The sequence below is a fragment of the Paroedura picta genome, chromosome 5 (assembly GCF_049243985.1).
Source record: "Paroedura picta isolate Pp20150507F chromosome 5, Ppicta_v3.0, whole genome shotgun sequence".
In the NCBI taxonomy this organism is placed as follows: domain Eukaryota; kingdom Metazoa; phylum Chordata; class Lepidosauria; order Squamata; family Gekkonidae; genus Paroedura; species Paroedura picta.
In genome coordinates this window covers 100,769,808-100,795,949 of record NC_135373.1, presented here as the reverse complement: position 1 = coordinate 100,795,949, position 26,142 = coordinate 100,769,808, and the positions used below count along the sequence as shown (strand labels likewise).

At 45.5% G+C, this 26,142-nt stretch overlaps 2 protein-coding genes across 6 annotated transcripts in view; both read right to left on the bottom strand.

Moving 5' to 3' along the window:
- Positions 1 to 10,256, bottom strand: part of TRIOBP (TRIO and F-actin binding protein) — a 63,184-nt gene extending 52,928 nt beyond the window's left edge. Inside the window, exons 1-4 of one of the 5 annotated variants that reach the window (XM_077339478.1) lie at positions 10,118 to 10,256; positions 7,162 to 7,326; positions 2,270 to 2,323; positions 622 to 770 (exon numbers count right to left, since the gene is read on the bottom strand). In XM_077339478.1, the coding sequence (XP_077195593.1) occupies positions 622 to 770; positions 2,270 to 2,323; positions 7,162 to 7,275 (317 nt within the window). In that variant the 5' untranslated portion in view covers positions 7,276 to 7,326; positions 10,118 to 10,256. Of the gene's footprint in view, positions 1 to 621; positions 771 to 2,269; positions 2,324 to 7,161; positions 7,327 to 9,469; positions 9,717 to 10,117 lie in introns of those variants that run through there. The other 4 variants (XM_077339477.1, XM_077339474.1, XM_077339475.1 and 1 more) reach the window with 4 other exon arrangements.
- Positions 10,257 to 18,295: 8,039 nt separating this feature from the next.
- On the bottom strand, positions 18,296 to 25,545 carry NOL12 (nucleolar protein 12). The gene is made up of 6 exons (XM_077339473.1): positions 25,391 to 25,545; positions 22,458 to 22,563; positions 21,089 to 21,137; positions 20,534 to 20,676; positions 19,984 to 20,075; positions 18,296 to 18,996 (listed from the first exon to the last, which is right to left on the bottom strand). The coding sequence occupies exons 1-6, from the start codon at positions 25,471 to 25,473 to the stop codon at positions 18,825 to 18,827; spliced, it is 645 nt and encodes a 214-aa protein (XP_077195588.1). The 5' UTR covers positions 25,474 to 25,545; the 3' UTR covers positions 18,296 to 18,824.
- Positions 25,546 to 26,142: the final 597 nt, after the last annotated feature.

Below are 26,142 nucleotides of genomic sequence, written 5' to 3'. Positions count from 1 at the left end.
CTGAATTTCATTTTATTCAGTTTAGCCCACTTCTTGAGCCTATCAAGATCATCCTGTATTCTGTTTCTGTCTTCGGTTGTGTTTGCTACCCATCCCAGTTTAGTATCATCTGCAAATGTAATAAGTATCCCCTCTAATCCCTCATCCAAATCATTTATAAATATGTTGAACAACACAGGCCCTAGGGCAGTTCCCAGGGGCACTTGCCACTCCAAGAGGATGCTGACCCATTAACAAGTACCCTTTGGGTACAACCAGTTATTGATCCACCTGACAGAATTAGGATCCATACTGCATTTTATCAACTTGTCAACAAGAATATAATGTGGAACCTCATCAAAAGCTTGACTGAAATCCAGATAAACTATGTCCACAGCATTCCCCTGATCCAGCAAACTACTGGCCACAAGGGCAACTAAACTTCATTCTAGCCACAGTGCCCTTTCCTACAGGTAGCCTGCAAGAACACCAATATGTTAGTCCACACAGCTTCTGCATTATGGTGCCACAGATCAGATGTCACCTATATCCAAACAGAGCGATGCAAGGCTTGTTATCAATCTCTCTGCTTTAGTTAGTGGAGCAGGACCGGCTCATCTCTTTCACCACCATGTAACTTACCTCTCAGCCCTTCCCTCAGAGCCCACACAGACATAGAGTTCACACTGAGGCACTAAGATGCACAAGGGGTCCCAAAGGTCACCGCTGCTGGACTTGTTGCTGGTGCCATTCCCACAACCAGAGGTGTTCACTGTGTGTTCCTCTGGTGCCTACAAGGAAGAGATGAGAGTTAACAGAAGAGGCCCCAGTGCTAAACACATTGCTTCTTTGGCAAGAGAAAGATGGGAGACAGGTATGGAAGGTTACCTGTCCACTGTGTCCCACCACCTTTCCATTCTGCTTCATAAAAGGAGTACCATGCACATATAAGGCATGCAACACTCCTTTAAGAAAAAAAATTGGTTGTAAAAATTGGTAAAAAAATTTGGGGGGGGGGGGTAAGTATACCGCTAATCCATGGATTCAGATATCCAGTTAGGGGACACCTTGAGAAATAGATCTACAGATGATAGTCCCCCACCCAGGTCCATCTGGTGGAAGATGACATGAACTAGCACAAGAATAATTCAGGGCGTGTAATTTTAATTGCCAGCTACTTTGAGCAGGAGTCTGAAGGGGCAGCACAGAAATATTCTGGACACATAAAAAGCCCTTTAGTCAGTCTCTAGGTGGTGGAGACAAGAGGGAATCTTTTGCTTAACTAAGGCTGCATCCATATGCCAGTCCCTAGGTGGGACCTGGGGGTCCCCAGTTTTACAGCTCATCTCCAGACTTTAAGAGATCAGTTCCCCTAGAGAAAATGGCTGCTTTGGAGGATGGACTCCATAGCATTCTACTCCACTGAGGTCTCTCCTGACCCAAATCCTGCTCAATCGCAGCTCCACCCCGATCTCCAGGTATTTCCCAACCCAGAGCTGGTAACCCTAAATCCCCATGGCGATTTTTCTCATTGGGAGAGAAGTATGGCTCTACATATCTCAGAGGTTCCGCACGACATCATGCACAGAATAAACACAACTTGTGGAACCCCCAAACTTCTCTATTTAAATTGGATGAAAGGAAACCTCTCTTTAATACAATTCAAACAAGGAAATGCAGGGTGGTTGTGGGCAGAGCTTTCAAATGGAAAGACTTTCTTCTGCCAAAGATTGGGGGGGGGGGGGAATAAGACACACTTTCAGCCCTTTAATGGCCAACAGCTGAGTTGCTGTGCTTCCAGCAAAACAGCTCAATTGTAAAGGGGAAAGGGAGGGCTGCCAGGCTGTGGGAGGGCCCAGAAGCCAATGAAGTAAGCAGTGTGTGCCTGAGACATGTAGATCCCATCCCTGCCTGTCCCCATTGTCGCCTCCTTTTCATGCTTGTTTATGGAAGGAGCCTAGGATTAGGAAATCTAGAATTAAGAATATCCATTTTATTTTAAGATGAACAAATAAAGTCAAAAGATACTTTAGGGTGGCCTTGAATCAAAAAACTAGAAAACAAAAACACAAATAGCCGATAATCCCAAAGGGCCTAGCAACCCATAACAAATATACATCACAAAGTCTCCTGTGTTATATTATTTGGAAAATAATAAGGACAAGAGTCACCCCTACTCTGACACAAGGATATTGTGCCTTTCTTGGAAATAGCTTCCTTTCCCTGCTTCTGGACTTGTGTCTTGTACTTTGAGAATCCTTGGTCTCCCAGTCCCCCCAATATAATATACCTGGTTTCTGCTTTTTGACTGTGGCACATAGTCTTCTAAATAGCCTGGGCCAATCTGACAAACACAGAAAGGAAAACTCTTAACAGGCAACAAAGCAAATTATTTTCCCAGTTCAGCTCTAAAAGTGACTTGTCAACCTGCCTATCCCTTTAAAACCCATCAGCATGCTTGCAACGTCCCCCGCCTTCACCCCAATTACCTGAGCAGGTTGTGATCACCAAAGGGAGGGTCCCTAGCAGGCTGGCTGTCAACACCACTTCCCTTCCATTGTCTTGCCCAGGCTGCAATTCACTCAGAGGGAATGGTTCTGAGCAGATCGCAGGTGAGCCAGGAGGAAATTCTAGAGGGCCAGGACTGGGGAGAGAGGGAACCTCATTACTATTTCATAATCCTGGGCTGATCTAGCCCAGCAAACAATGAACAACACGAAACCCTTTGTTAACAGGACACCAGCTGGCACCCCATAGGGAGAGATGGAGTTTTACACCTGGCCCAGAGAAGAGGGTGGACCAGAAGCCAGGCAGGTGACTCATTCTGGCCTTCTAATCCAAGTATATTTAAAAGCTTTTTCATGCTGAAGAAACACACATCTAGTGTTACAATGCCTGGGAGTTCTGCATCTTAGAGAGCACAAAAAAATCAGGATAATAAAAGTAAGAGTATTCACTGATGTAAAACACTGCACGCACATCTGCTCACTGTGCATGCAAATAGTTATAGTTTTGCATGCCCACTGGAATTCTGGGAGCTGTAGTTTTATAGCAGAAGTTAAAGATGTTTTAATCTTTTCTTAGTACTCTCAGTTGGAAGAATTCTAAGGGTTCCTTGTGAACCAAAAGAGTTTAAAAGCCAGTCCAAATTTGTTTTGTAGATGGAGCCTCATGTCCATCTTGATAATGTGTTCAGAGCTTCATCCTTTCAACATATACCTTCTTACCGAAATTGTAAAAGAGCCACAATAACCTTGTATCTAAAGCAGCAAGACCGGACAGTGACACTTCACTAATGAAGTGCTTTTTAGGTCATAGATACCTAATTCAGTAATCGTTTCAGAGGCGATAACTTCTTGTAGTAAAATCAAACCAACCTTTTAAAGCTCAACAAAACATGTTCCAGCATAAGCTTTTGTGAGTCAAATCCTTAAGAGCAGCCCTGCTGTATCAAGCCAGTGGTCCATCTAGCCCAAAATCTGTCTCTCATAGTAGCCAGCCAACAAAAGGGCTGAGTAAGGCCTTCCCCTGGTGTTGCCTCCTACCTCTGGTATTCAGAAGTATACTGTTGCTAAGTGAGGAGGCTCCCTTTAGTCACCATGGCTAGGATGGATCTATCCTCCATGAATCTGTCCAATCCCCCTTGAAAGTCCTTCCAAAGCATCTGAGGAAGCTCATATATTCACAATACTTTGTTAGGCTTTAAGGAGCCACTGGGATCCTGTTTATTAGAATATTGATAATATGGTTTTGGTTAAGAATGGAAGATCCATCATTAGTGTGAATATCCATAATTTTCTTTGGAGATTTGAAATGAGCAAAATCTTCACTTTTAAAAGTCCATTCCCCTCCCCTGCAAAAGACAAGCTGGGAGGAGAGTCCAATTAGTTTCTAGACTTATGTCAGCCTAGGTAAAGGAAAAGGTATCCCCTGTGCAAGCACCGGGTCATGTCTGACACTTGGGGTGACGCCCTCTAGCGTTTTCATGGCAGACTCAATACGGGGTGGTTTGCCAGTGCCTTCCCCAGTCATGACCGTTTACCCCCCAGCAAGCTGGATACTCATTTTACCGACCTCGGAAGGATGGGAGGCTGAGTCAACCTTGAGCCGGCTGCTGGGATTGAACTCCCAGCCTCATGGGCAGAGTTTTCAGACTGTATGTCTGCTGCCTTACCACTCTGCGCCACAAGAGGCTCTTGTGTCAGCCTACCTTGAAACAAATACTAATAGGTCTAGAGACTCTTGACAATGGGATGGTCACAGAGACTTGGAAGTGTTAAATCCTGGAGAGACTTCAGGAAGGAATTCCTGAAGAATCTCCAGGGAAAGCTTCTCTGAAGACAGAGGCAAGGCTTCAAATTTGGAACAAAAGCTGGGAGTCTTTACATTCCCTGTAGACAATTCCATACAAAGGCCATGTGATGGTGGCAAGTTACCTGAGAGAGAAAAAGAGGCTTCTTCAGATGTTGGGTAAACCTTGGAGAGGGTATGGGGACGACAGGGCCTACAGGCCTGTTCCGCTACAATTAATAATGAGCATCTCAGGAAAAACAGCAACAGAGGAACAGCACAGATGATTTCAGAATATCTTTTCTCCTCACTTCACTGGCAGAAAAATGTTGTCCAAAGTTACCATACTATACACTCCTCTACTCATTATGAAATAGGTATGGAGGGGCTGGGGGAGAATAGGAAGAAGTCACATCAGGATTAAAGCACAGGCAGGACCAAGTTTCAAGTCTTGAACTCTGCCCTACACAGCTTCTTCAGTCAGTATATATTTCATTATTTTTCTTGTCTCCTGACATTATCATTAGAGTTGTCCCTAGACACAACATTTCTAAAAATTCTGAAACCGTGGAAAACAGAGACTGGAGGGGGAGGGAAGAACATCTTATCCCATGTTTTCACATAAAGGACACCATTCATAATATAGCATATATCATTGTACTGTTTGCCTATGTATGAAATGTAAAAATATAAAAGTTCTAGTTTTCTACAAACAAAACTCTGTACCCTACGACATCTTATAGCTTAGTTTGTGCCATCTGAGAGATAAGGACACAAAAGGCAACTTAGATGGTAAACAAACAATAGTGTATTAATTGAACAAGACAGTCTCACAGACACAATAGTAGTAGCAGTGTATTTGGAGACAAGATTAAGCATGGGAAATACTGTAGTGCTTAATACTATATCCTCCTCCTCCTTCTAGTGCATAAAATAAGGGGAAATCAACATGCTTAAGCAATACAAGTATATTGTATATGTCTACAATACAGGAATTATCATTTGCTAATGCTGCAGACTGCCTTCTGTAAAAATCTTCATCCTACGCATTTCTCTCAAAAAGTGATTCACCCATTCCAGAAGAGAGGATATTTCATTGGAGGTTTCCCCACCTTCCTGTGTTTTTAGGAAACAATTGCTTTTCATCTTTAAAGTACTTTTTTTTTTTTTTGCAGGGGTGTGCTAGACCTTCACATCCTTGGTTGTTCTCCCCCCCAGCTGAAATTTTTATGTTGTGTTTCCCAGCATAGACCGTAAAGCACTATGCACACTGATGCCATTGCAGAGAGCAGCCATAAGGAAAGCTTCATCTGTTGAATTATCATCTGTTAATGCAGCTATTTAAGAGAGAGTCTCTGCCCAACTGGAAGGGGACAACTATCCTTCACAACAGCCATTAAGGCTTGATTTGGAGTCATTTGCATCTCCTGCCATAACAATTAATATCTCATTAATACATTATTCTACCTAATCTCTGTGGTTCATTCAAAGTCCACAAATGCAAACAGCACTTAATTGACTTGTTTGGAGGACTTAATTGTTGTTGTTGTTGCAGGCCAGCGTTTTCATTTTAAGGAATGCTGAAATTACAGGAGCACCAAAACACAAGGAACTGGGGAGCCAAGACAGGGGCTATATTTAAGCAGCTGCATTAGTTAAAATGTCACAAGACAGGGCTACACAAGAAGAGGAAAGGCACTCCTGCCCAAGTTCCCTCCCCCTGGCTACCCTCAAAGGATTGGAAGCCCTAACAGTTGAAGTCTGAGTTCTCACTGCAGACACAAGGAACTAAAAGCCAAAGTACATTACAATCAGAACAGATGCCGATAGAATATTTTTTTATGCTGAAGGAGAAAGATGATTGACCCGCGCACTTCCCATGATTTGGAAATGATGGGTTTTGGGGCCACCAGCGAGATGAGGAAGCCTTCTAAACAGCCAGAACACAGCACCAAGGAACTATGGACTAAGACACAGCTTCGTGTCCAATTTATCTCTTTGTCAGAATTGGAATGTAGCCAAACAGAGAGAAAGAGACCTATCCAATGGCAATACAATACATATATTCATAAAAGAAAGAAAAGTGTCCTTTTTTGCAGTTTTCCTTTTTTCTTTATTCTGTAGGACGTCTGTCAAAACGGAATCCAGGTAATATCAGTTTTCAGTTAGATTCTTTCATCAGTGACATTCATCAGTCCTGGACATTAATGTTCTTTTCTTTCTTTTATGAATATATTTATTGTATTGCCATTGGATAGGTCTGTTTCTCTCCGTTTGGCTTAATTATTAGACCGTCCTTCTTATACTCTTGTATGATATTAGAATTGGAATGTTACCTCTGTTCTAGACCCAAGTCAAACTGCCTCCCAAGAAGCCACGCTGACTGTCACCATAAAAGATTTAGTACTCCTTCTGTGGCAACACGGGGTCAGCTGGATGCCTAGAAGGTTGCTGCTGACGGCCCTTTGTGGATTAAAAAAATTAGGCCACATTTCTGGTTGCTAAAGTCTTAGCTGTGCACAGCTTTAACTCATATAACCCGATCTTTTGAAGCAGAATCATTGCTTGGCTGTGCTCCAGTTTCCACATGGCCAACTGACCTCATGACAACATCTCCTTCCTAGGCTAGATTTGAGACCTTCCCCCTACAAATGTCAATAAGCACCTGGCTGACAGCTTTTGTTATACCCTGGCATTATTTTGGTGGGTTAGAATTGACCACTTGAATCCTGAGCCTTAGGAAAGTTGACCTGTTGTTATTCTGTATTTAGAATGTCTACTTTCTGCATTTCTAGCTGGAACACTCCCCCCCCCCGCCCCCCCCCCCAAAATACAAGGCAGCTGGTGATCAAACATCCATGTCCCTCACCCAGTATCAAAAGGTAAGCTCACCTGGTGAACACGCTGATGAGCCCCGAGTGCTCGAAAGCAGTTCTGGCACCGGCTCTTGGCAAACACATTGGCCTCAAACTTCTCACAGAGAGCATTATCTGCAATTTCTGACATGGTCCATGCAGGGAAGGGAAGATCCCTCAGGCATATGGTTTTAAGGGAAAGCTATAGGGGAAAGGGGAGGAAAGCAGCAACAAGAGGATCGTTAAGACAAGACACAGGGATACTGACAGTTGCCTTCCCAATATGATTTTAAAAAGAGAGAGAGGGAACAGACATTCCACAGAGCCAGACATATAAGGACAATGGCAGGAAATAGTTTGATCGTCCATAATATCAGAAGAGCTTATTTTTACACAGAAGTTTCAAAGTTGGTTCTGAAATGGTCAGGGGCCAACCATCAATGTTGGCCTATGCATACCCCAACATGTCTGATTGCACTTAATCATATGTGCTGACCCATCCAAGTATAGTATTACATTAGTAGTATGCACAACTGAAACACTAATTGCTAGCTTGCCAGCAAAAACCACAACTCTCCCCAAGCACATTTGGTAAGTGCATTTAAAACATAGCACAGTGCAGGTACAGCAGTAACAAAGCTAAATCTTTGTTGGTATTATTATTAATTATTATTATTATATTTCTTACCTGCCACTCCTGGCGGGTTACAATACAAAAAGTTCCACAACTATAACCCCACTAAAAAAATGCCATTAAAACCACACAGAATAATACAGAGAAAACCCTCCAATATGGCGGAAAAATAATCCTACTCCCAATGGAACACCTGCCACCCAAGGCAGCAGAGGGCTATGTCAAAAAAAAAAAAAAACATCACCCAAGGTGGTCAAGGGTGGCATACATCTTGATGGCATATTTCCTAATTGGGGGGGGGGGAGCAACCACATCTTCCTCTTACACTGCCCTCACCCATCGACCTGCTGGAAGAGCTCCGTCTTACAGGCCCTGCGGAAAACTGACAAATCCTGCAGGGCCACCAATATTATGGTAGTCAAAGGCATTCCCATTTCAGTCATCCAATATCCCAAAAGGAAAAACAATTAACTATTATTTAGAACATCACAGTTGATAAAGGTGACAATGCTATGTCAACCCCTTGCCCTACCCTGGGAACTACATGCTACTTCGATTGCCCCTGCTACCCTCACCACAACCATCAGTGGCCTTCTTCTACTTGACTTATGCATCTGTTCAGCCTCTTTTTTCTCCAGCAGAGAACCACCTCCAAGAGGACACCAGGAAAGGGAAAAGGCATCGATTTCCAAGAGAAGTTGCTTTTAGGCAGCTTCCCAGACAGAGATGCAGGAGTCCCAAACTGGTGAGGTTAGGGCCTATGGTATGGGAGCATAGAAAAAAGATCACAGTAGATGAATGGCCATTTTTTAAATGTCTGCTGGTTGCAATAAATGCTGGATTATGGGATGTTGGTCTTGTCCAGTAAGGAACTTTTTAAAGTAAGGCTGTCTATGTAGAATAGTTTAAAACAAATTAGTTATGATATAACTTGCCAAGAGCTCCTGCATAGATGCTTGGGATATTTTTTACATCACTCAGAACTGAGGCAGAAAAAGATAGTTTGAGCAAAATTTGATAACAGGTCACTGATAGCATTTTCTAGCTAAAGATACATACAAGCAGGAACTGCCTAATAGCAACAGATCAGTTGTACTAGGATGAAATTAGGCTTAATAGCTACAGCAGATAATTTGCATGGAAGACAGTTATCTTTCCCCATCATCTGTGCCTTTTTGGTGCCACACCTCTGCTGAACACACACAGAGTGCTTACGTGAATCTGCTTAGTGGTTTATTTCAAAACGACATGGTATTTCCAGCACTCAGGTCTTTCTCACAGTTATCCTTGCACCAACTTTGCAAGGCACTGCATACAGTAAAGGCCAGGAGCATGTAAGGTAAAAAACAAAAACAAAAAACAGAAGTACATGCTAGGTCACTAAATGCATTTTACCAGCAAGGCAGCAATCAATGGCTGTTTCCATAAACATAAGGTCTGGCGATTAACCACCCACAGATCCTGGTCACCCTTCCTTTTAACCTATTGACTCGTGAGGACCAACACGGGGGTTTTTAGAACCGTAGCACCACTGCTACAATTAGTCAAACTGTTAAAACACTTAATGGCCGTTCACAGACAACCTCTGCATCCTGGACTAGCAAACCCTCCTGCAGGGCAAGTTTATTTCTCTCTCTAAGAGAAGCCCATTTGGGCATATTTCAGCAGACCTGCGCACGGCACAGAAAGAGCAGAACTCGAAAGACCACACCTGGGCGCCCCTCCCTCCAGCTTGCCGTCTCATCCATTAGAGTCCCGCTTGATCAGTCAGTTACGCCGCGGCTAACAGCGTGAGCCTGCTCACTCAGAAGTAAGCCCCATTCAACTGATGGCATTTAGTCCCGTCTAAGTGTGTTTAGGACTGCAGCTTCAAAGCCACCCCCTCTGAACGGCACGGCTGCAGCGCTGCTTTCCAGGGGACAGAAGCCAGCGCGCTCCACACGTGCCTCGCAGCATCTTCGCTTCGCAGACTCGCACGACTTCAGCTGTTGTTCCCCCCCCCCCTTTTAAAGTTGCTGGTTTTAATTACCATACAGCAGCCGCCGCGGAGAGGAAGCAGAGCCATTCACCACCCCTGAAGGTCCCCGTCCCAACCATAACAATCGGATTTCACGAAATCCACTAAATCTCCCGGGGAAGATAAAAGCAATTTATAATTCAGTTTCTGCCAATAAATGAAATAACGCCACTCCCCCCCCCCCTTGCGTTTTAACAAGGGCAAGTTTGGGCTCCGTTTTTAAACCACATTCCATAAACGCTACCAATTTAGCTCACAGCCCAGAAAACTCTCATTCACCAAGAACACCCCGGGAGAAAACCAGCCCCCCATTTCCCCCCACAAAGGCACACCAATACGCGCCTTTCATGCCACAGTACCGAAATGCGGCTCGGACTCCGGAGCGCTCCCACCGCTGCCTTCTTCCCTTTTTATTATTATTATTTTTTTCGAACAATGAATACAAACTTTCCCCGGGGAAGCGAACCAAGGCCACGCCCACCAGCCTCGTTTGAATTGGCTAAGCAGATTCTTTTATTTGAATGCTAAGCCTTGAGTGGCTGCGAGGGAAAGAGGCGGGCCGATCGGGCGGCGAATGAAACCCCGGGAACGCGGATTACGCTTGGAACTTTGGCGAGGCGAATCTCCTCTTTTTATGTAATTAAAACTCGATGCCTTTCCCCTCTCCTGTTTTGTAACCCACGTTGCAGTGACACTGGATGGGCGACTGATTCCTCGCTCCCTTTCGGATGTTCAGCCCTGCGTGCCGAGCCAATGCTTTCCTGATGCGCCTTAACGATGAGAAGGGAGGGACGTGCGGAGGACGCAAACAGGGCAGCATGTGTTTTAAGTCTAGGCAAGGAAGCGCTTCTCTTTTCTGTTAGCACGGAAAACCCTGCTCTTCCCCCCCCCCACCCGCCCCCAAATAACTTCTGATTTTTCTCTAGGGCCAGACACTATTTTCCCTTGGAGTGATCCCTGGCTCACAGCTTATTGTGAAGGACAGCCACCCTGGGCACGTTCTGTATACAGTGCAGGAAACTCCTTTCAATGGGAGCAAAGTTTGGGTGGGTGGAGCTGGTAGCATTCCCAATAACCTGGAAAGGGGGTGGGGGGATGTCTGGCTGCTTTAATGTTTGGAAATGGGCAGCTGAAGCCTTTTTATGACAGGAGATAATTGACATCACCTGCTAAATAGCATCCTGTTAAAGGGGCAGGGCATATTTTCTTCAGGCTGTTGACAGACAAGTTGGGTATAGAGGCTTCAATAAAGAAAGGGATTGTTTATCATGTACTGAGTATTAAAAAGAAAAAAAAACAAAAAGAAATAGACAATGAAATACTGGTATTCTTTCCTTGTCCCGCACAGTCCCTTCTGTTATTTTCTGTCTAAGTACGGTTGCTAGTGGTTTGTAGGGGAAAAAGCATCCTATGGCCTTAACCAAGAACATCAGACCACTGCTCCATTTAGTCCAGCATCCTACCTCACAAGAGTAGCCAACCACAGGGCATGGAGGCCAAAGCCCCTTGCCTACCAGCACTTGTATTGAGAGATTTAAAGATAAAGGTATCCCCTGTGCAAGTACCGAGTCATGTCTGACCCTTGGGGTGACGCCCTCCAGCGTTTTCATGGCAGACTCAATACGGGGTGGTTTGCCAGTGCCTTCCTCAGTCATTACCGTTTACCCCCCAGCAAGCTGGGTACTCATTTTGCCGACCTCGGAAGGATGGAAGGCTGAGTCAACCTTGAGTTGGCTGCTGGGACTGAACTCCCAGCCTCATGGGCAGAGCTTTCAGACTGCATGTCTGCTGCCTTACCACTCTGTGCCACAAGAGGCTCTATTGAGAGATTTACAGAATCTTATTGGAAAGGTTTCCTTTAATCAACAAAGTTGGGAAATGATTGGTGATTTGGGGATGGTGCTTGGGAGGGAACTCAGTGGGGCAGGATGCCAGAGTCCATATCCTTCGCAGCAGCCATTTTCTCCAGGGAAACTGATTGCCGTGTTCTGGAGGCATTGTTATACTAGAAGATTTCAAGGCCCCACCTAGAAGTTGGCAACCCTATGAATTTCTGTAACCACCACCGTTTTCTAATGTACAAGATGACAGGAACCCTGCTCGTACCTGCCCCCAAACCATGTCCTCTGAGTCACACAGAGTAGCGTCACACTCCAGTCATCTGGGAGCCGGCTGTGTTTAAACGCATGTTCAGAGACATGATCTCCCACAGGGGTGAGATCCTCGCTTCTCTCAAGAGCTCTTCTTGTATGTGTATCTTCGTTGGTATAATTATTCTGGCCCCCAAAAGGGACTCCCGGCCAATTTAAACAGGAGTCTTGTGGCACTTCAAAAACTAACATTTTCTTCTAGCAGATGCATTTGTGGACTAGAACTCACTTGTTCAGGTGGGGGAAGGGTGGAGGCAACTGGATCTTTATCATACAGTCCTTTGATGCAGCAGGTTCAACGAGCATCAGGGTGAAGGAACCACGAAATACAGAATGTACAGGGTGAAACCACACTGTGCAAAACAAAAGACTAATCTGGAAAGAATACAGAGACTCATTCACTTCCTATACCAAGAAAGTTAATACCTGTAATGGTAGGGAAGTCACAGGTTTAGGTACATCAACCTCCTCTCCCCAAGGTATCCTTTTCACATCATGCAAATGCAAATTAATGGTTTTAAAGAAATTCAGGATCTTCTCTAAAGAAAACCCACACGATGAGGCAGATATTTCTCTCACTTTTTTGGAGGATAGGTTGTCATAATTAGAACTGGTAATAAAACTTGCCACTTGTTGCTGGGCTGATTGCTGGGGTCCACAGCTATTATTCCATTTGTAATGGGCTGCTTGCTCTCTGAAGTGCTTGATTCCTACAGCCATCTTCCATTTCTTCACTCTCAGCTGGCCCCTCTCTGAGCTATGGTGGCAAGATCCCCCAGATAGTCTGCCATTCATTGATACAGGACCTCCCCATTCAGCAAGAAGGCCATTAAAGCAAAGTCAAGTATTGGTGGTGATAGACCAGGAAAAAGACGCTGCCTTGTGCTCTATAGTTCAATGAAAAAGTCAACCGAGAATGCAGTGACAATAAAAACAACAAAATCCGTACCCAGGATCATCAGGAATGGGACAGAGAATGAAACAGCAGGTATTCTTATTACTTATTTCATTGCTTCATTTATACATCCATCCTTCTCTCCTATAAGAACCCAAAGATGCACAATTTCCCTTACCTCCATTTCGCCTCACAACAACCCTATGAGGTGTACCCCTTTACTACTGGTAGGTTAGGCTGAGAGTGTGTGACCAAGGACCCCCAGCAGAGTGGGAATTCAAACTTGGGTTTCCCAGATCCTACTATGAAACTCTAACTCCTCTTGCCCTTGTACTCATACATCTATACAAGGCTGTGGAATACAAGGCACAGTGGTTGTCACCTCATGTCCAAAAGAAGATTGAACTAGTAAAGGGCATCCATAAGGAGCATGCGGAAGCCAACAGGCCTACAAAATTATGTCTGGTACAGTGAAAATGAACAGACGCTTTTCTCCTAACAGCAACATTTGGGGTCACCTTAGAAACTGATTAGCAGGAGAGTCAGGACAACATTACTTTACACCCTGGGCAATTGGCTTAGAATTGTAGATTCATAGAGTTGGAAGGGATCTACAGGGTCATCTAGTCCAACCCCCTGCACAATGCAGGAACTCACAACTACCTGCCCACCCACGGTGACCTCAATTTCATGCTCAAGTGATCCCTCCACCAAAAATCTTCACAATCCAGCCTTGCCTGGAGGAAATTCACCTACTAGCCCACAGTGGCAACATAGTCCTGAACAGTAAGAACCCAAGGCACCGGATTCCCTATTGTAGCAATCCCCAACCTGTGGGCCATGGACCAAATGTGGTCCTTTGACTAATTGGAGGTGGGCCCCGAAGGACGCCTCCCCCCCCCCGGCCTTTTACAACACACTTCGGGTGTCATTGTCTCCCATCACTCCCAGATGGGACTATCTCGTTGCAGAGAAACAAGCTCAGGGTTCCCATTGATTTGTCATTGTCATGAGTTAAAATTTCCATGAAAATAAAATGTTCCTTATGTTCATTGTTGTGGTGTGTCTGTATCTTATTTTGAAGGGATGTTTAAACATTACCATAGCGATCAGAGAGCGTTAGGGCAGTGGTTGAGAGTAGAGGAGTAAACTACCCCCACACACACACCGGACCTCAGTAAAAGGCGTTGAGTTGTCTTCGGCGTTCAGTGGTCCCCGGTGATAAAAAGGTTGGGGACCACTGCTATTGGACTGAGATGTCAGAGAGGTGAAAAACCTATCCTATAAGAATATGAGTGCCAAGGAGACCCTTCCCACCAGGAGACTGGTGATGTCTGCCTACCACCCACACCTGGATAGGGAGAGAGGGAAGTGCTCTCTCCTGTCCCATTTCTCCCATGGGAAGGGAAGAAAGTTATACTGAGAGAGCCCTTCCTTATCCTCTGAAGAAGTCTGAATGCACACTTAGGGGCAGACAATAAGCAAGGAAGGGCCACAAGAGACAAGCACTGGCACAGCCCTTCCTGCCCACCCACTCATCATCTGCCTCAGTTCTTAAAATCAGCATTTCTGTCAGAACTCACTGTCACAATATCTGGTGATGGTTGGCAGCTTAGATGGATTTAAAGAGAAATTAGGCAGGTTTAGGGGAGACTAGATGCGTTCTTCACTGCCAGCTATGATATCTCAGTGGGACCTCTCAGAGTGTTAGTTAGTACATGGTGGGGACTGATCAGCAAGTGAGGGCTGCTGTCAGCGTGTCCCGAAGGTGGGCTTCCCCGTGGCATCCAACTGCCCCCTGTTGGAAACAGGAATGTTTGGTTTGTTGGACTAGTGGTTGGATGGAGCAGGCAATGGTATACGAAGACATTCTTTGGAGGGAGGCAGCAGTCTTGGGCACTGTGTAGTCTCCAAGGGGCTACGTTTAACAGTACACATTTACCTGGGCAGGAGGGGGAAAGTCTAGCTACCAGGAGGGTCAGGTTGGACTAAGCTAGCCACCCCTCCCACTCAGTGGACCAGTTCCGCCCACATCCTCCTTTATGCTATTAGAATCAGACGACGTAACTTTCAGCATTTGATAATGGCAGCTGCTTAACTCCATATATACTCTGCCTTTTCTTTCATCCTGAAACCCAACTCTTCCCAGGAGGGCTCCAGTCCAGGCACTGGCCAGAGAGATCCACACCTGCTCAGCTTCCAGCAATGCTGCTGTATCATATGCCCTTCCCACCCCTGGGCCTCAAGATCCTGCCAGCATAACAATAGCATTACACGACCATAGCTCCACGGTGCCAGCAGAATGGATGGAGGCACCAGCCCTGTCCCCATCCAGCTGCACTAACTCGGGAACAAGGAATGTGTTGGTCGGCACTTTGTAATCTACGGAAACAGAATGGTGCAAATCAGCATTTGAAATTTCATCCGGATTTTGTGAATTTCAGAAAGAGGACGGCTTCACATTGTTTGTTTCAGAGGATTGCACACGGTTCAATGGAAGTGAAAGATTCACATTGTTTGGGTGCAAGGTGCTTAGCGGTTAGTTGTTCTCAATGGGCCAGGAATGTAAAAAGACAGTATAAGAAATGGGTAATCCTGTTTCTCTGTGTTTTGTGTCAAGACATCAGTCCTTCCACCCATCCCCTTTCCATTGTCTTGCTAGGGCAGGCTTTCTCAACCAGGGTTCTGTGAAACCCTGGTGTTTTCTGATGGCCCAGGAAGGGTTTCCTGAATGGATGGGAGTCAATAAATTTTAACGTATTTTTTAAAATTTGTTAAAACATTTATCAGATATATGACCATATATCTCTCACTTGCTGATATATGGTCATGTCAACCTGCCTGCTCCTCCCAAAATGGCCTGGAAGGGGTAGGATGAGGAGGGGGTCCCCGGTGGGCATGTACAGAGCTCTGCTTCCTGAGCATATTCTGCACGATTGTGCTGCTTCTGGGGTTTCTTGAAGCCTGAAGAATGTTTCAGAGGTTTCTCATTGGTAAAAAAGTTGAGGAAGGCTGTGTTGGGATAACAACCACAGGCAGGGAGAACACACCCAAAGGCAGCCGAGAGCCAAGCCCTGTACTTGGAAATAACCATAACATGCGGGGGATAAAGAAAATCACACTTGCAAGAAACCTAGAAATCGGCAGGCTGCATTAAAAAAGCATTCATCAAATGCCATGAAGTTCCTGCTTCTGGCTTTTCATCCATCACCAGGAGTAGCCTACGTGCTTAATCCTGTGAGCTACATACCAAAATCCTCACAGGATTTGAGTCACAAGACACGCACTCTCTTGGACAAACGGCTTCCCACATCAGCATGGGTCGTTTTAAACACACTCATCATCCTCACCACTAACAAATAGACCCGAAGACTGCTCCAGAAATTGCCTGGCTATTACAGAAAGCTGTATTCAGCTCACAGCACCAACCTCATGGCACCATTCAGGGTCCTGATTTATGCACCCGAATGCTTCTTCCCTTCTGTCCCAACAGAAGAGGGGAACTGCCTGTAGACCTGTGCGCTGCCCTTAGGAAGGATGGCCGTGTCAGCAAATGTCGCACCACATTTATAGCTTCTTGCAGACTCAAAGTCCAAGCTTGTGTCTGAAGCACTGCAGGGGAATAGTCTTTGAGCAGCCTGGAATAAACTGCAGGGATGAGACCAGTTACAGGTCTTACCCCAATAAACTGACAGCACATTACTCCCACAGGGACCTTCAGCAACAGCATAGGGTACAACCATGCCAGTCCTTCATCCAGCCCAAATACTCTGAACTTTTCTGGTTGGTGCAGGATCCAACATTCTAGGGCAGGAGTGGGCAACTGGCAGCCAGGACTCCAAATCCAGCTGGCAGGGCCTTATCAGCACTGCTCCAGCACAAGCCATGGCTACCAAACACCACTCTGCACCTATTATATGTTCAGCACCTTTCCTCTGAGCCGAGACCCAGTCAAAGGACTCTAACCCCCACCCCACTGTGGGTAAATAAGAGCCCTGCCACCAAAAGCAGATGTACAGCGAGCAAGACAGAGCAGGCCAAGAGGAGCCCTGGCTGTTTCTGGCTCACAGAGGAAGCCAACCAGTCAGGAGGCACCGTAAATACTGCAGTCTCAGCAACCCTTGCTGAATGCAAAATATGGCCCAGGACAGGAGAGTTGCCAACCCGGCTTTTATAGCTTTCAGAGCAGATGTTACATAAACAGCAAATTATCCTGTGACATCTGGACAGGCTTTCCAATGATCCTTCTTGTCCGTTCAACCTGTGCTTTTATACGTGCCATAACTGTTGTTTCTTTTAAAACAGGGCCATCTTGTATTTAGAGGAGAAGCTGTGCTAATTAAGACCAGCCCCGCAGTAGAGTCACGCAGCATCCAGGAGTGAAGCTGGGCCTAATTTTAACATGTTGCTAGTTGAACAGCTGTTCAGCAGAGAACCTCTTTGGCAGATCTGCGAGCGAGAATCGTTTCCCGAACAATCCAGTCTGTGCTGTTGCACAAGAGGCCGAGAACAGCTGACTTTTCTAGTTCACACATGGCTAAAGGGATCCCTGGTCAGATGACTGCTGCTGCGCTTGTACAGAGATTATGTAAACAGCAGCCCATAAGACACTTTTTACAAAGCTATCTGCTTCTCCTGGAAGAAAAGATACTCTGCCCGTTCCTCCAAGACCCTTGCTAGCAGCCCAACTCCACACAAGGAACGGACAGTGGCTCTGATCAATGGAATTGCGTCTTGTGTCCCATAATTGAGGGATTTCCCTCCCCCCATCCTATTTTCCAAAGAAATGCCTTTGCCCTCTTCTTGCTTTCGAAGTTTAAGAAAGATTCAGAAACCGAGAGCCAGGCTTGTATAGTATTTCACGGCAGACAAGCTTCTAGGCGAAGCAGCTCTCAATCCACACCTTGCTGGGTGAGCTTGGGCTGACCACTCTCAGCCAAACAGGGTTCTCGTAGGGGTAAAACAGGGGAAAGAACAATATCAGTTCCAGTAGTTTCCAACGGGGAGGAAGGCAGGGTACTCTCTCCTGGTCTATATTCAGACTTTCAGAATCTGCGGGCTTGGAGAAACAATATCCCCTCCTCCCCTGGTGCTTTGTTTTGCCAGTCTGAGGAAAAGCCGAAAAGCAGGCTCATCACTCTGTGGTATCTTAAGGTGTTCCTGAAAAAGAGTATTGCCCTGCTAGTGCTTTTGGGGAGCCTGGGCACTCTGTTGTGCACACAGCGGTCGCTTTTGATCTGGGAGACCTGAGATTCCAACTCATTTCTGCCACAGCCTTGCTGCCTGGAGCCACGAGCTCCACATTCTCATTTCCAAGATATGGGAGTAGGAAAAAAATCCTGAGGCAGCATAGGAGGATAAGCATGATGTAAGTTGTAAAGCATTTGTTCCCCGGCCTGCCACAAGTAATAGAAGCTGGCACAGTTTCTCACCTATCAAGTGTCATGAGGATCTGCAAGCAATAAAAATGCACAATTTTGTTATGAAATTTATTTATCAACAACAGGAAAACCTCAGAACTGTTATGGTCTGTTCAGCCACTGAAACATAGTCCTGAACAGTAAGAACCCAAGGCACCGGATTCCCCATTGGGATGGTCTGAGATGTCAGAGAGGTGAAAAACCATTCCTACAAGAATGTGAGTGCCAAGGAGACCCTTCCCACCAGGAGACTGGTGATGTCTGCCTACCACCCACACCTGGGTAGGGAGAGAGGGAAGTGCTTTCTCCTGCCCCATTTCTCCCATGGGAAGGGAAGAAAGTTATACTGAGAGAGCCCTTCCTTATCCTCTGAAGAAGTCTGAATGCACACTTAGGGGCACACAGTCTTTTTTGCAAGACAGTTTACCCAGCATTCCTCAACTCCATGGGAGACGTCTGCAGCTTAACAGCCATTCCCTGACAATGGAGACAGAAATTTATATAAAACGGGCTTTCCCAATAAGCTGTGCTGCCGAACGGCCGTTTCCTCTGCTCAGGCCACCACCTTCCTTTCCTTTGGGTCATCAGTCTTGAACACGCTGGCCTTTGCCTGTCATTTTTCTACGTTGGGACTTGCTGGTTCGGCCTACGCTTGGTTTCTGGGCTCTCTTTTTCACGCTCCGACTCTGCCGAGACAGCTTGCCTTTGGTCTTTCTCTGACTACGACTGTGCAGCGAAGCAGTGAGCGAAGAGATCCTGCAGAGGGTGGAAGAAAATGAGTTCTAGAGCCATGAAGGTTTCCGGTCGACTAGAGAGCCTGGCTCCTTCCCCTCACTCTCTGCCCAAATCCAATACTAGGAGCCAACTTCATCAGAAGGCACATGATGTGGTTCTGCTACTGATCCTAGGCGGCTATATTTCTTTGTTTAAATTATACATGTAAGCCTGCATTTCTCACAAACAAATGGGACCCAAGGACGGTAAACATGGGAGAGTTCTGCCACTCAACAGCAGTGACCGAGACACACGTGTGAGTCACTCGGGGCTCCTTGAAGGAAGAATGGGGTACACCAAAATGCACCTGTGGGATTGCCTTCTGTGAGCAACTGTACTGTTTCCTGTATCTGAAATGATTGAGCCTTCATCTTCCTTGAGGCCAGCCTCTTCCACAAAGACCCTCCCCAGCCTAGTCTTAGCTGCCATATCACATCCACACAACCTGGCTCTGCCCCAATCATGGCTGTCCTTGTTTATGTCCCTCCAATCTTGTCTTCCCTCCCTCTGTGCAACTCAAATTATCTGAACATGTATTATTTCATGTGGGTGTACTTTGGATTCCTTATCCTGTTTTTCTTTGCCTTATCCTGTTTTTCTTCAAGCAGAATAGTATATAGTTTTTCAGAAAAACACATTGTTGGAATAGATTTTTAAAACATCATTCCTAAAACAACACAGATTTCATTTGCCCGGAAGATAGTATGAGGAACAACAATAGGAAGTTGGTTGCCCTCTTGTGGTGCAGAATACAAATTGCTACCAAACAGATTTAAAAACTGGGTTTTGCTATTTCATACAGAAAAGGGTTTGCAAAAGAGTACAAAATCCTTCTCTTTCCCACAATGCAGAGAGCAGACATCCACCAGCAGCTTTCCCACAGATGGAGTTGTAAACAGATTAAAAAGTAGGGGGAAGGACCTCCCCAACGATAGATAGGATAGTCCATGTTACAGTCTTAGAGCTCACCTCTCAGAGAGAAAAGGGTCTCTAGATTTTTTAGGCAACGTGCACGTTGGTTGTCTTGAGACATCATCTTCTGTTTTTGGTTCAGCATCTTCCTAATGAAAAGTCACAAAGCACTAAGTTTATGGGGGGAGGTAGATGATGCCCATGCATCGGGGAGGAGGAGGAGGAGAGCCCTGGTATCACTGCTCAGTCAGAACAGTTTTATCAGTGCCATGGCGAGCCCAAGGTCACCCAGCTGACTGCATGTGGGGGAGTGCAGAATCGAACCCAGCATGCCAGATTAGAAGTCCGCACTCCTAACCACTACACCCAATTGGCTCTCTTCCCCTTCTCTCACATACAAGAAGCAATGCCTTAGATTACATTTGCTTTTTCAAAAGTAAGAACTTGTATTAAGTTTTTTTAATTGATAAAATGCAGGAGATTGAAAAAACCCATACCAAATTAATTCTGAATCCATAACTTCTAGTGACAATTTTTCATACCAAATCTGTAAAATCCAGAAATGTGTAACCACCCCCTAAAACGTTCAAGCAGACAGAAGCATTACCTCATGGTTGTCCAGCCCCAGCAGGCGTGCTCCTGAGAGGTCCAGGTCACTGACGGTAGTGACAGTAACTGTGTGGTTTGGGTGATCATAGCTCACCAACTCCTTCTGTGAGGTCACCATGTACTCCAGCTGGTCAGCCTCATCTGAAGACGTTAAAGGAGAACAGAGAATTCTGAAAGCAATTTCCCAAACGGTTGGGAGACCATCACATTCAAAGTAGAGAGGTTATGACAGAAACTGCTGGATTTTCTTTCTGAGCCTGAGCTCTTCTCACAGGCTGCAGTACTACTCCTCTCCCCACGCACACACAACTCTGGAGATAAGAACTTCTAGTGATCTATACCCATCTCCCTCCTGTCCACAATCTAACCTGCATACAGTATTATACCATACAATGCAACTTACTGCACAGTAGGCATACAGGCTTAAGGAAATCATAGATGATTAACCTGCAGACCAACCACTTCCAAATCACTCACCCCATATACTCTGCTCTCTCTCCTCCTCCTAACTGCTCTGAAATGCAACTGGTCCACCATGCAAAAGGATGCTCACCTAAGGCTTCCTCTCTCTCCTTCAGCATCTTCATGTATTCCTTGTGGCGCTACACATAATAAACAAACAAATAAACCCCTGATCATTTTCAGATCATCAGCTGCTTGGTTTCTCCCAAATATCAGTAGAAAACCTAACACTTCAAATGCCCACCTTGCTATTGATTCCTCCAGAGTGGGGCACTAAGCAGTTATTTCTCTATTTCATTTCTTTAAGCTACTTATATGCTGCTTGAAGAAAAAAAAAGCGCTCAGCAGTTCACAAATTAATAAAATATATGATAAAGCTGAAAAGCATTCAAAACAGTATTTTTTAAAAAATGGGTTGCACATAAAATGATACCATCAAGGCACACATTACAAAGCTAGGGCCTGATCTTACTAAAGCTGCAATCCTGCACAGACTTGCCCATAAGTAACTACACAGAGCTTAGCAGGAATGGGTAGCATCTCTAGAACTAGAGAACCGGGAGAAACAATGGAGGGCGAAATTTGTCAAGACAGTAAAGAGGGGCCCTCCAACTTTTTTTGAACCTGTGGGTACTTTGGAATTCTGACACACACAAAAATAGCTGCAGCATGTCAGGGAATGAATGCCTAAATCTAATAGTAACTCTTCAACAGTTATAACTTTTTCAGTGGTTATACCCTTTTATTTTATAAGACGAGAAGCTTCTCTGGCACCAGCAATTAGCAGCTGGCATCCTCCAAGACATTTGCAACTTTCAGGAAGCCAGGCAGACTGGACTTCCATGAGTTTCCCAGTTGGATTAGGGCTAAAGGTCCCATATAGTCATTGGCCATTTCAGTGAAAAGGGGAGAGGGAAACTAGATGAAAGCAACACCCTAGATAACTCCTACACCCCTTTCATGTGCTTCTATCAGCTGTGGAGACATAATGCTACACAGTTCAGCTGCCTTTCATCAGTCAGGAAGGCTGTCAGCATGCCAAAGTCTTATGAACCTCTTTGAGATCTAGGGTAGGGACACAACTAGCTGCTTTGCCTCTCCCAGTTTAAACAAGACACTGTATGAAGGCATAACCTTCAAAGGAGGGTGGTGTCACCACACAACTATATTCTTTGTACCAAGCCCTATAGCCCCTCAACCATAAGAAGCCAGCTTGAATCTCAAGTCCTTCATTCTTGATGCGTGAGTCACTTAATAAAAGCAAAATTTCTCTTCACATATTTTTGGGAACAAAAACTGCACACAGCTTGGTACGAAAGCAGGCTCCCCCTGTCCTTTGCAACCTGCACTGTGTAGGTGCTTGCAGTTTGTTTCAGCAGAAAAGTTCCCTGCTTCACCCATTGGTGCCTGTTGCACAGTCAGCCATCTCTCTTCTCAAAGACACCAAAAAGATGGGGTACCTCTTCCTTCATCTTCTGTTGTTCCTCCTTTAGTTTGCGCTTTATCTCCTCCACAGCTACTTTCCTCCTCTCAACCTTTCGCTTGTGGAATCCCGTCAAGTATTCCCTGGGAATGCAATCGTGGTAAGTTAGCTACATGGAGGGAGGTTAAAAAGAAGAGTGCTTTTCCTCCTGTGGGATTTCACAAGCTTACTACATGCAATCAGCAGGCGAAACACATTTAAGTTGCCTGCAAGTAACATTTTGTAAAGCAAAAGATTAACCATACAGTAGCATAAGATACAATCACAGAACTACCAATACTTAAGCAATGGGTATGGTACAAAATCTATTAGGACAGGTTTTGAAGAGATAAATAAAATCTATTATGTGCAAACTAACTGACATGAAAAAGTTTCAAAGAAATAAATAGAGGGTATTTCCTCCCCAAAACTAACAAAGGGGAACTTGTAATAATCAGCCTTGGGTTTCAGTCATAGGAAGGGACAATGGGAGGGGAGTGTCCTGATTTATGTTATGATGCTCTTTCTCAGGCAGTGTTTAATGAAATCCTGGGGTTTCTTGATCGCCCTGGAAGGGTTTCCTGAATGGATGGGAGTTAATTAATTTTTAATATATATTTTTTTAAATGTTAAAACTTTTATCAGGTGATATAACCCATATATGGTCATATTGACCCGCCACCCCCTCCCAGAATGGCCAACAATGAGCCTGGAGGGGGTGGGAAGGGGCTCTATATTGATGTGTACACAGCTCTGCTTCCCAACCATATTCTGTACAATCGTGCCACTTCTGGGGTTTCTTGAAGCCTGAAGAATGTTTCAGGAGGTCCTCAACAGTAAAGAAGTTGAGAAAGGCTGCTCTATGCACTCAAACAAAATCAATGATATAAATGTTAAGTAGAAGGCAAGTTATCCTATTCCTGGCCATTTAGCAACTCCTGTAAGTCTCCAAGTAGACACAGCTATACATGTCGAAGACTGCCCAGTTCACCAAGGAGCAAAGTACTTTTTCTGTGCTTTTTTTCTCCTGCTGTAGTGACAGGAGAAAATACATTTGTTTACTCATTAACTGCATTTGTAGACCATTTTTTCCAATGAGTCTTAAATTGGATTACATGGTTGTAAATCAATAAGAAGAGACCTCTAGGATTCTCAAAGCATTTTTACAATCGCCTACCTGTCCTCTCCCCATAACAGACACCCTTGTGAGGCTGACAGAGCTCTGAGATAACTGCAACAGGCCCAAGATCTCCCAGCTGGCTGCGTGTGATGGAGTGGGGAATCAAGCCTGGTTGTCCGGATTAGAGGCCACCACTCTTAACCACTACACCAAATTGGTGCTGTCAAGTTGTAGCCAACTTATGACAGACTTGTAGGTTTAATTAATTAATTAATTAAATTTATATACTCCCCTCGTGGCTCAGGGTGGTTTACAAGAAACTTGGAAAACAGTACAGGTAAAAACATGGCTCAGTAATAACAGGGTAACAACAGTAGTAACAGCAACATTTGGTGATAACAATTAAAAAAACACATATCAACAGAAACATTAACAGTTAACTGGATCACATAGGCTGGTAATTCCAGAGTTGCCCTTTTGTTTGGGCCTAGCCTGCATAAGGCCTTAAAGGTGAGTCCCTTAAGCCGGATCTGGGATTCAACTGGCAACCAGTGCAGCTGTTAAAGATGTGGGATCTCCACAGTGTTCTTTCACAGACCCTGGCCATTACATTCTGGACCAGCTGTAGTTTCCAGGTCAGGGATAAGGGTCGGCTTGCGTGCAGCAAGTTGCAGAAATCTAGTCTGGAGGTGACCATTGCATAGATCACTGTGGCTAGGTGTTCTGGGGCCAAAAAGGGCGCTAGTAGTTTGGCTTGGCACAGATGCCAGCTGTGCTAATTTCGTGATTTGTGCCTCTAGGGAGAGGGAGGCATTCAGGATCACACGCAAGTCTTGGTGGAGTGGGTCACTAATAGCTGCACCCTGTTGAGGATGGGCAATCGTGCTTCCTCGCTTGGACCATTTCTACCCAGCCACAGAACCTACATCTTTGGAGGGTTTGGCTTCAGACGACTTTGCTTGAGCCATCCTGTCATTGCTTCCAAGGCAAGAACTAAAAGAAGATAGTCACTGGCGATTACCTTGTAAGAATGTTTCACACTGGCATGGGAACAGATGGGGCAAGCAACGTATGGTGATGTGATAGCCTTTGATCACTTTCCCAGGCAGTTTTATTTCTCCCATGTTTGTGTGAATAACAACTGAATTTCAAGGGAATTGATTGGCTGTTCTGGCAAAGAATTATCATTGGCTGTATTTGTATGTGTGACACAGTTTACTAATTAACAGAATTAAGTTTTGCTATATATTCCCACGGTCACGTAAGGAGTTCTTAGTCTGACGAAGAGTGCTTGCACTTGAAAGCTCACACCCTGAATAAATCTTTATTGGTCTTAAAGGTGCTACTGGGTTCTCATATGAGTGGTAAGCCTGTGCCTGGGTTGTACCCTTTCAGACTAATGGCGGGACCCAACATAACTGAATACCCCGCACAGAGCTAGTTAAGTGGCATGCAGGGAACCGATTTGTATGGAAGCCTGTTTAACGTATTATCCCAGTATTCCTCTGCCCGAGGGGAGAGACCAATCTGGAGATCCGGGAGAGGGTCTCCTCCATCCTCACGTGGCAACACAATATTCCAGCCCAGGATCCACGGTTCAGTGGACGTGCAGTGTACACACTATTTTTATTTGTCCGTGCAATGAGCCCTGCGTACACAGCTGAAGGCTTCCCCTTCCTGCTCCCCCGTTTTGTTTTCAGGATGCACGTGGGGTCGCAGTACAGCGTGTGCAGAGGCAGCTTGCCCGAAGCCCCCCTCCCGTGTCTATTGCTGCTGCTGCTGCTGCTTCCTCCTCCTTCCCTGAGACTCACCGTCGACTCTCCTCATCGAAGGTAATTACTCGCCGGAGGTCCGAAGGGCCGTCTCGCCGATTCTTCTTGTTTTTGCGACCCATCGTGGACGGCACCACACCGGCGAAGCCACTTCCGCCCGGGCGGAGGAGGTGCAGCAACCCTCCCGGGCCCGGCAAGCCGAGCCCCGCCTCTTCTGGTTCCACTTTGCGGTTGTTGCAAGCAGCTGTGCAGCGCCCCGTACTGGCCGTTCTCCTCGGAGGGGGAGGGAGGATAGTGTTCCTCCGTCTTGCCTTGCACTTCAGTTATGGAAAGGAGTGGTCGGTGGCGCTCCTGCCAACGTGAAAATGCCTTCCAGGTGCCATAGACGCCTTCCATTCGGTCATTGCTTTTTGCAACGATTAATTCCAGCAAAAATGCGGGACCCTGGACCTTAATTCTCCGCGTCTGCTACGGAGTACTTTCATTTGCTCTTATTTTCATGTGGGGTTAAACCTGACAGGCGCCAGGAATAAGCCTTGGCTCTGGAAAACGGCGCGGCGGGAACAAGCTATTTTGGGCAGAATTACAATGTAGTCCTATGCAGAGTTCCCGGAATCTGATCCCATTCATGGGTGTAACTCTGCACAGGATTGTACCATTAATATGCTAGAATATTAAAGTACAGTAGTTAGAATATTAAAGTTGAGTTCAAATCCAAGTTCAATCACAGCAACATTCAACATTCAGAACACTATACACATGCTAAGTGTTGTTTTTTTTTAAATTGTGAT

What these genes read in the sequence shown, in the direction of transcription:
- NOL12 (XM_077339473.1), bottom strand. Translation starts at nt 25,473, where the DNA reads ATGGGTCGCAAAAACAAGAAGAATCGGCGAGACGGCCCTTCGGACCTC. An exon ending in GGAGAGAGAGGAAGCCTTAG is followed by an intron (nt 20,677 to 21,088) that starts GTGAGCATCCTT and finishes TAACGTCTTCAG; the next exon opens with ATGAGGCTGACCAGCTGGAG. An exon ending in GACCCTTTTCTCTCTGAGAG is followed by an intron (nt 18,997 to 19,983) that starts GTGAGCTCTAAG and finishes CACCCTCTGCAG; the next exon opens with GATCTCTTCGCTCACTGCTT.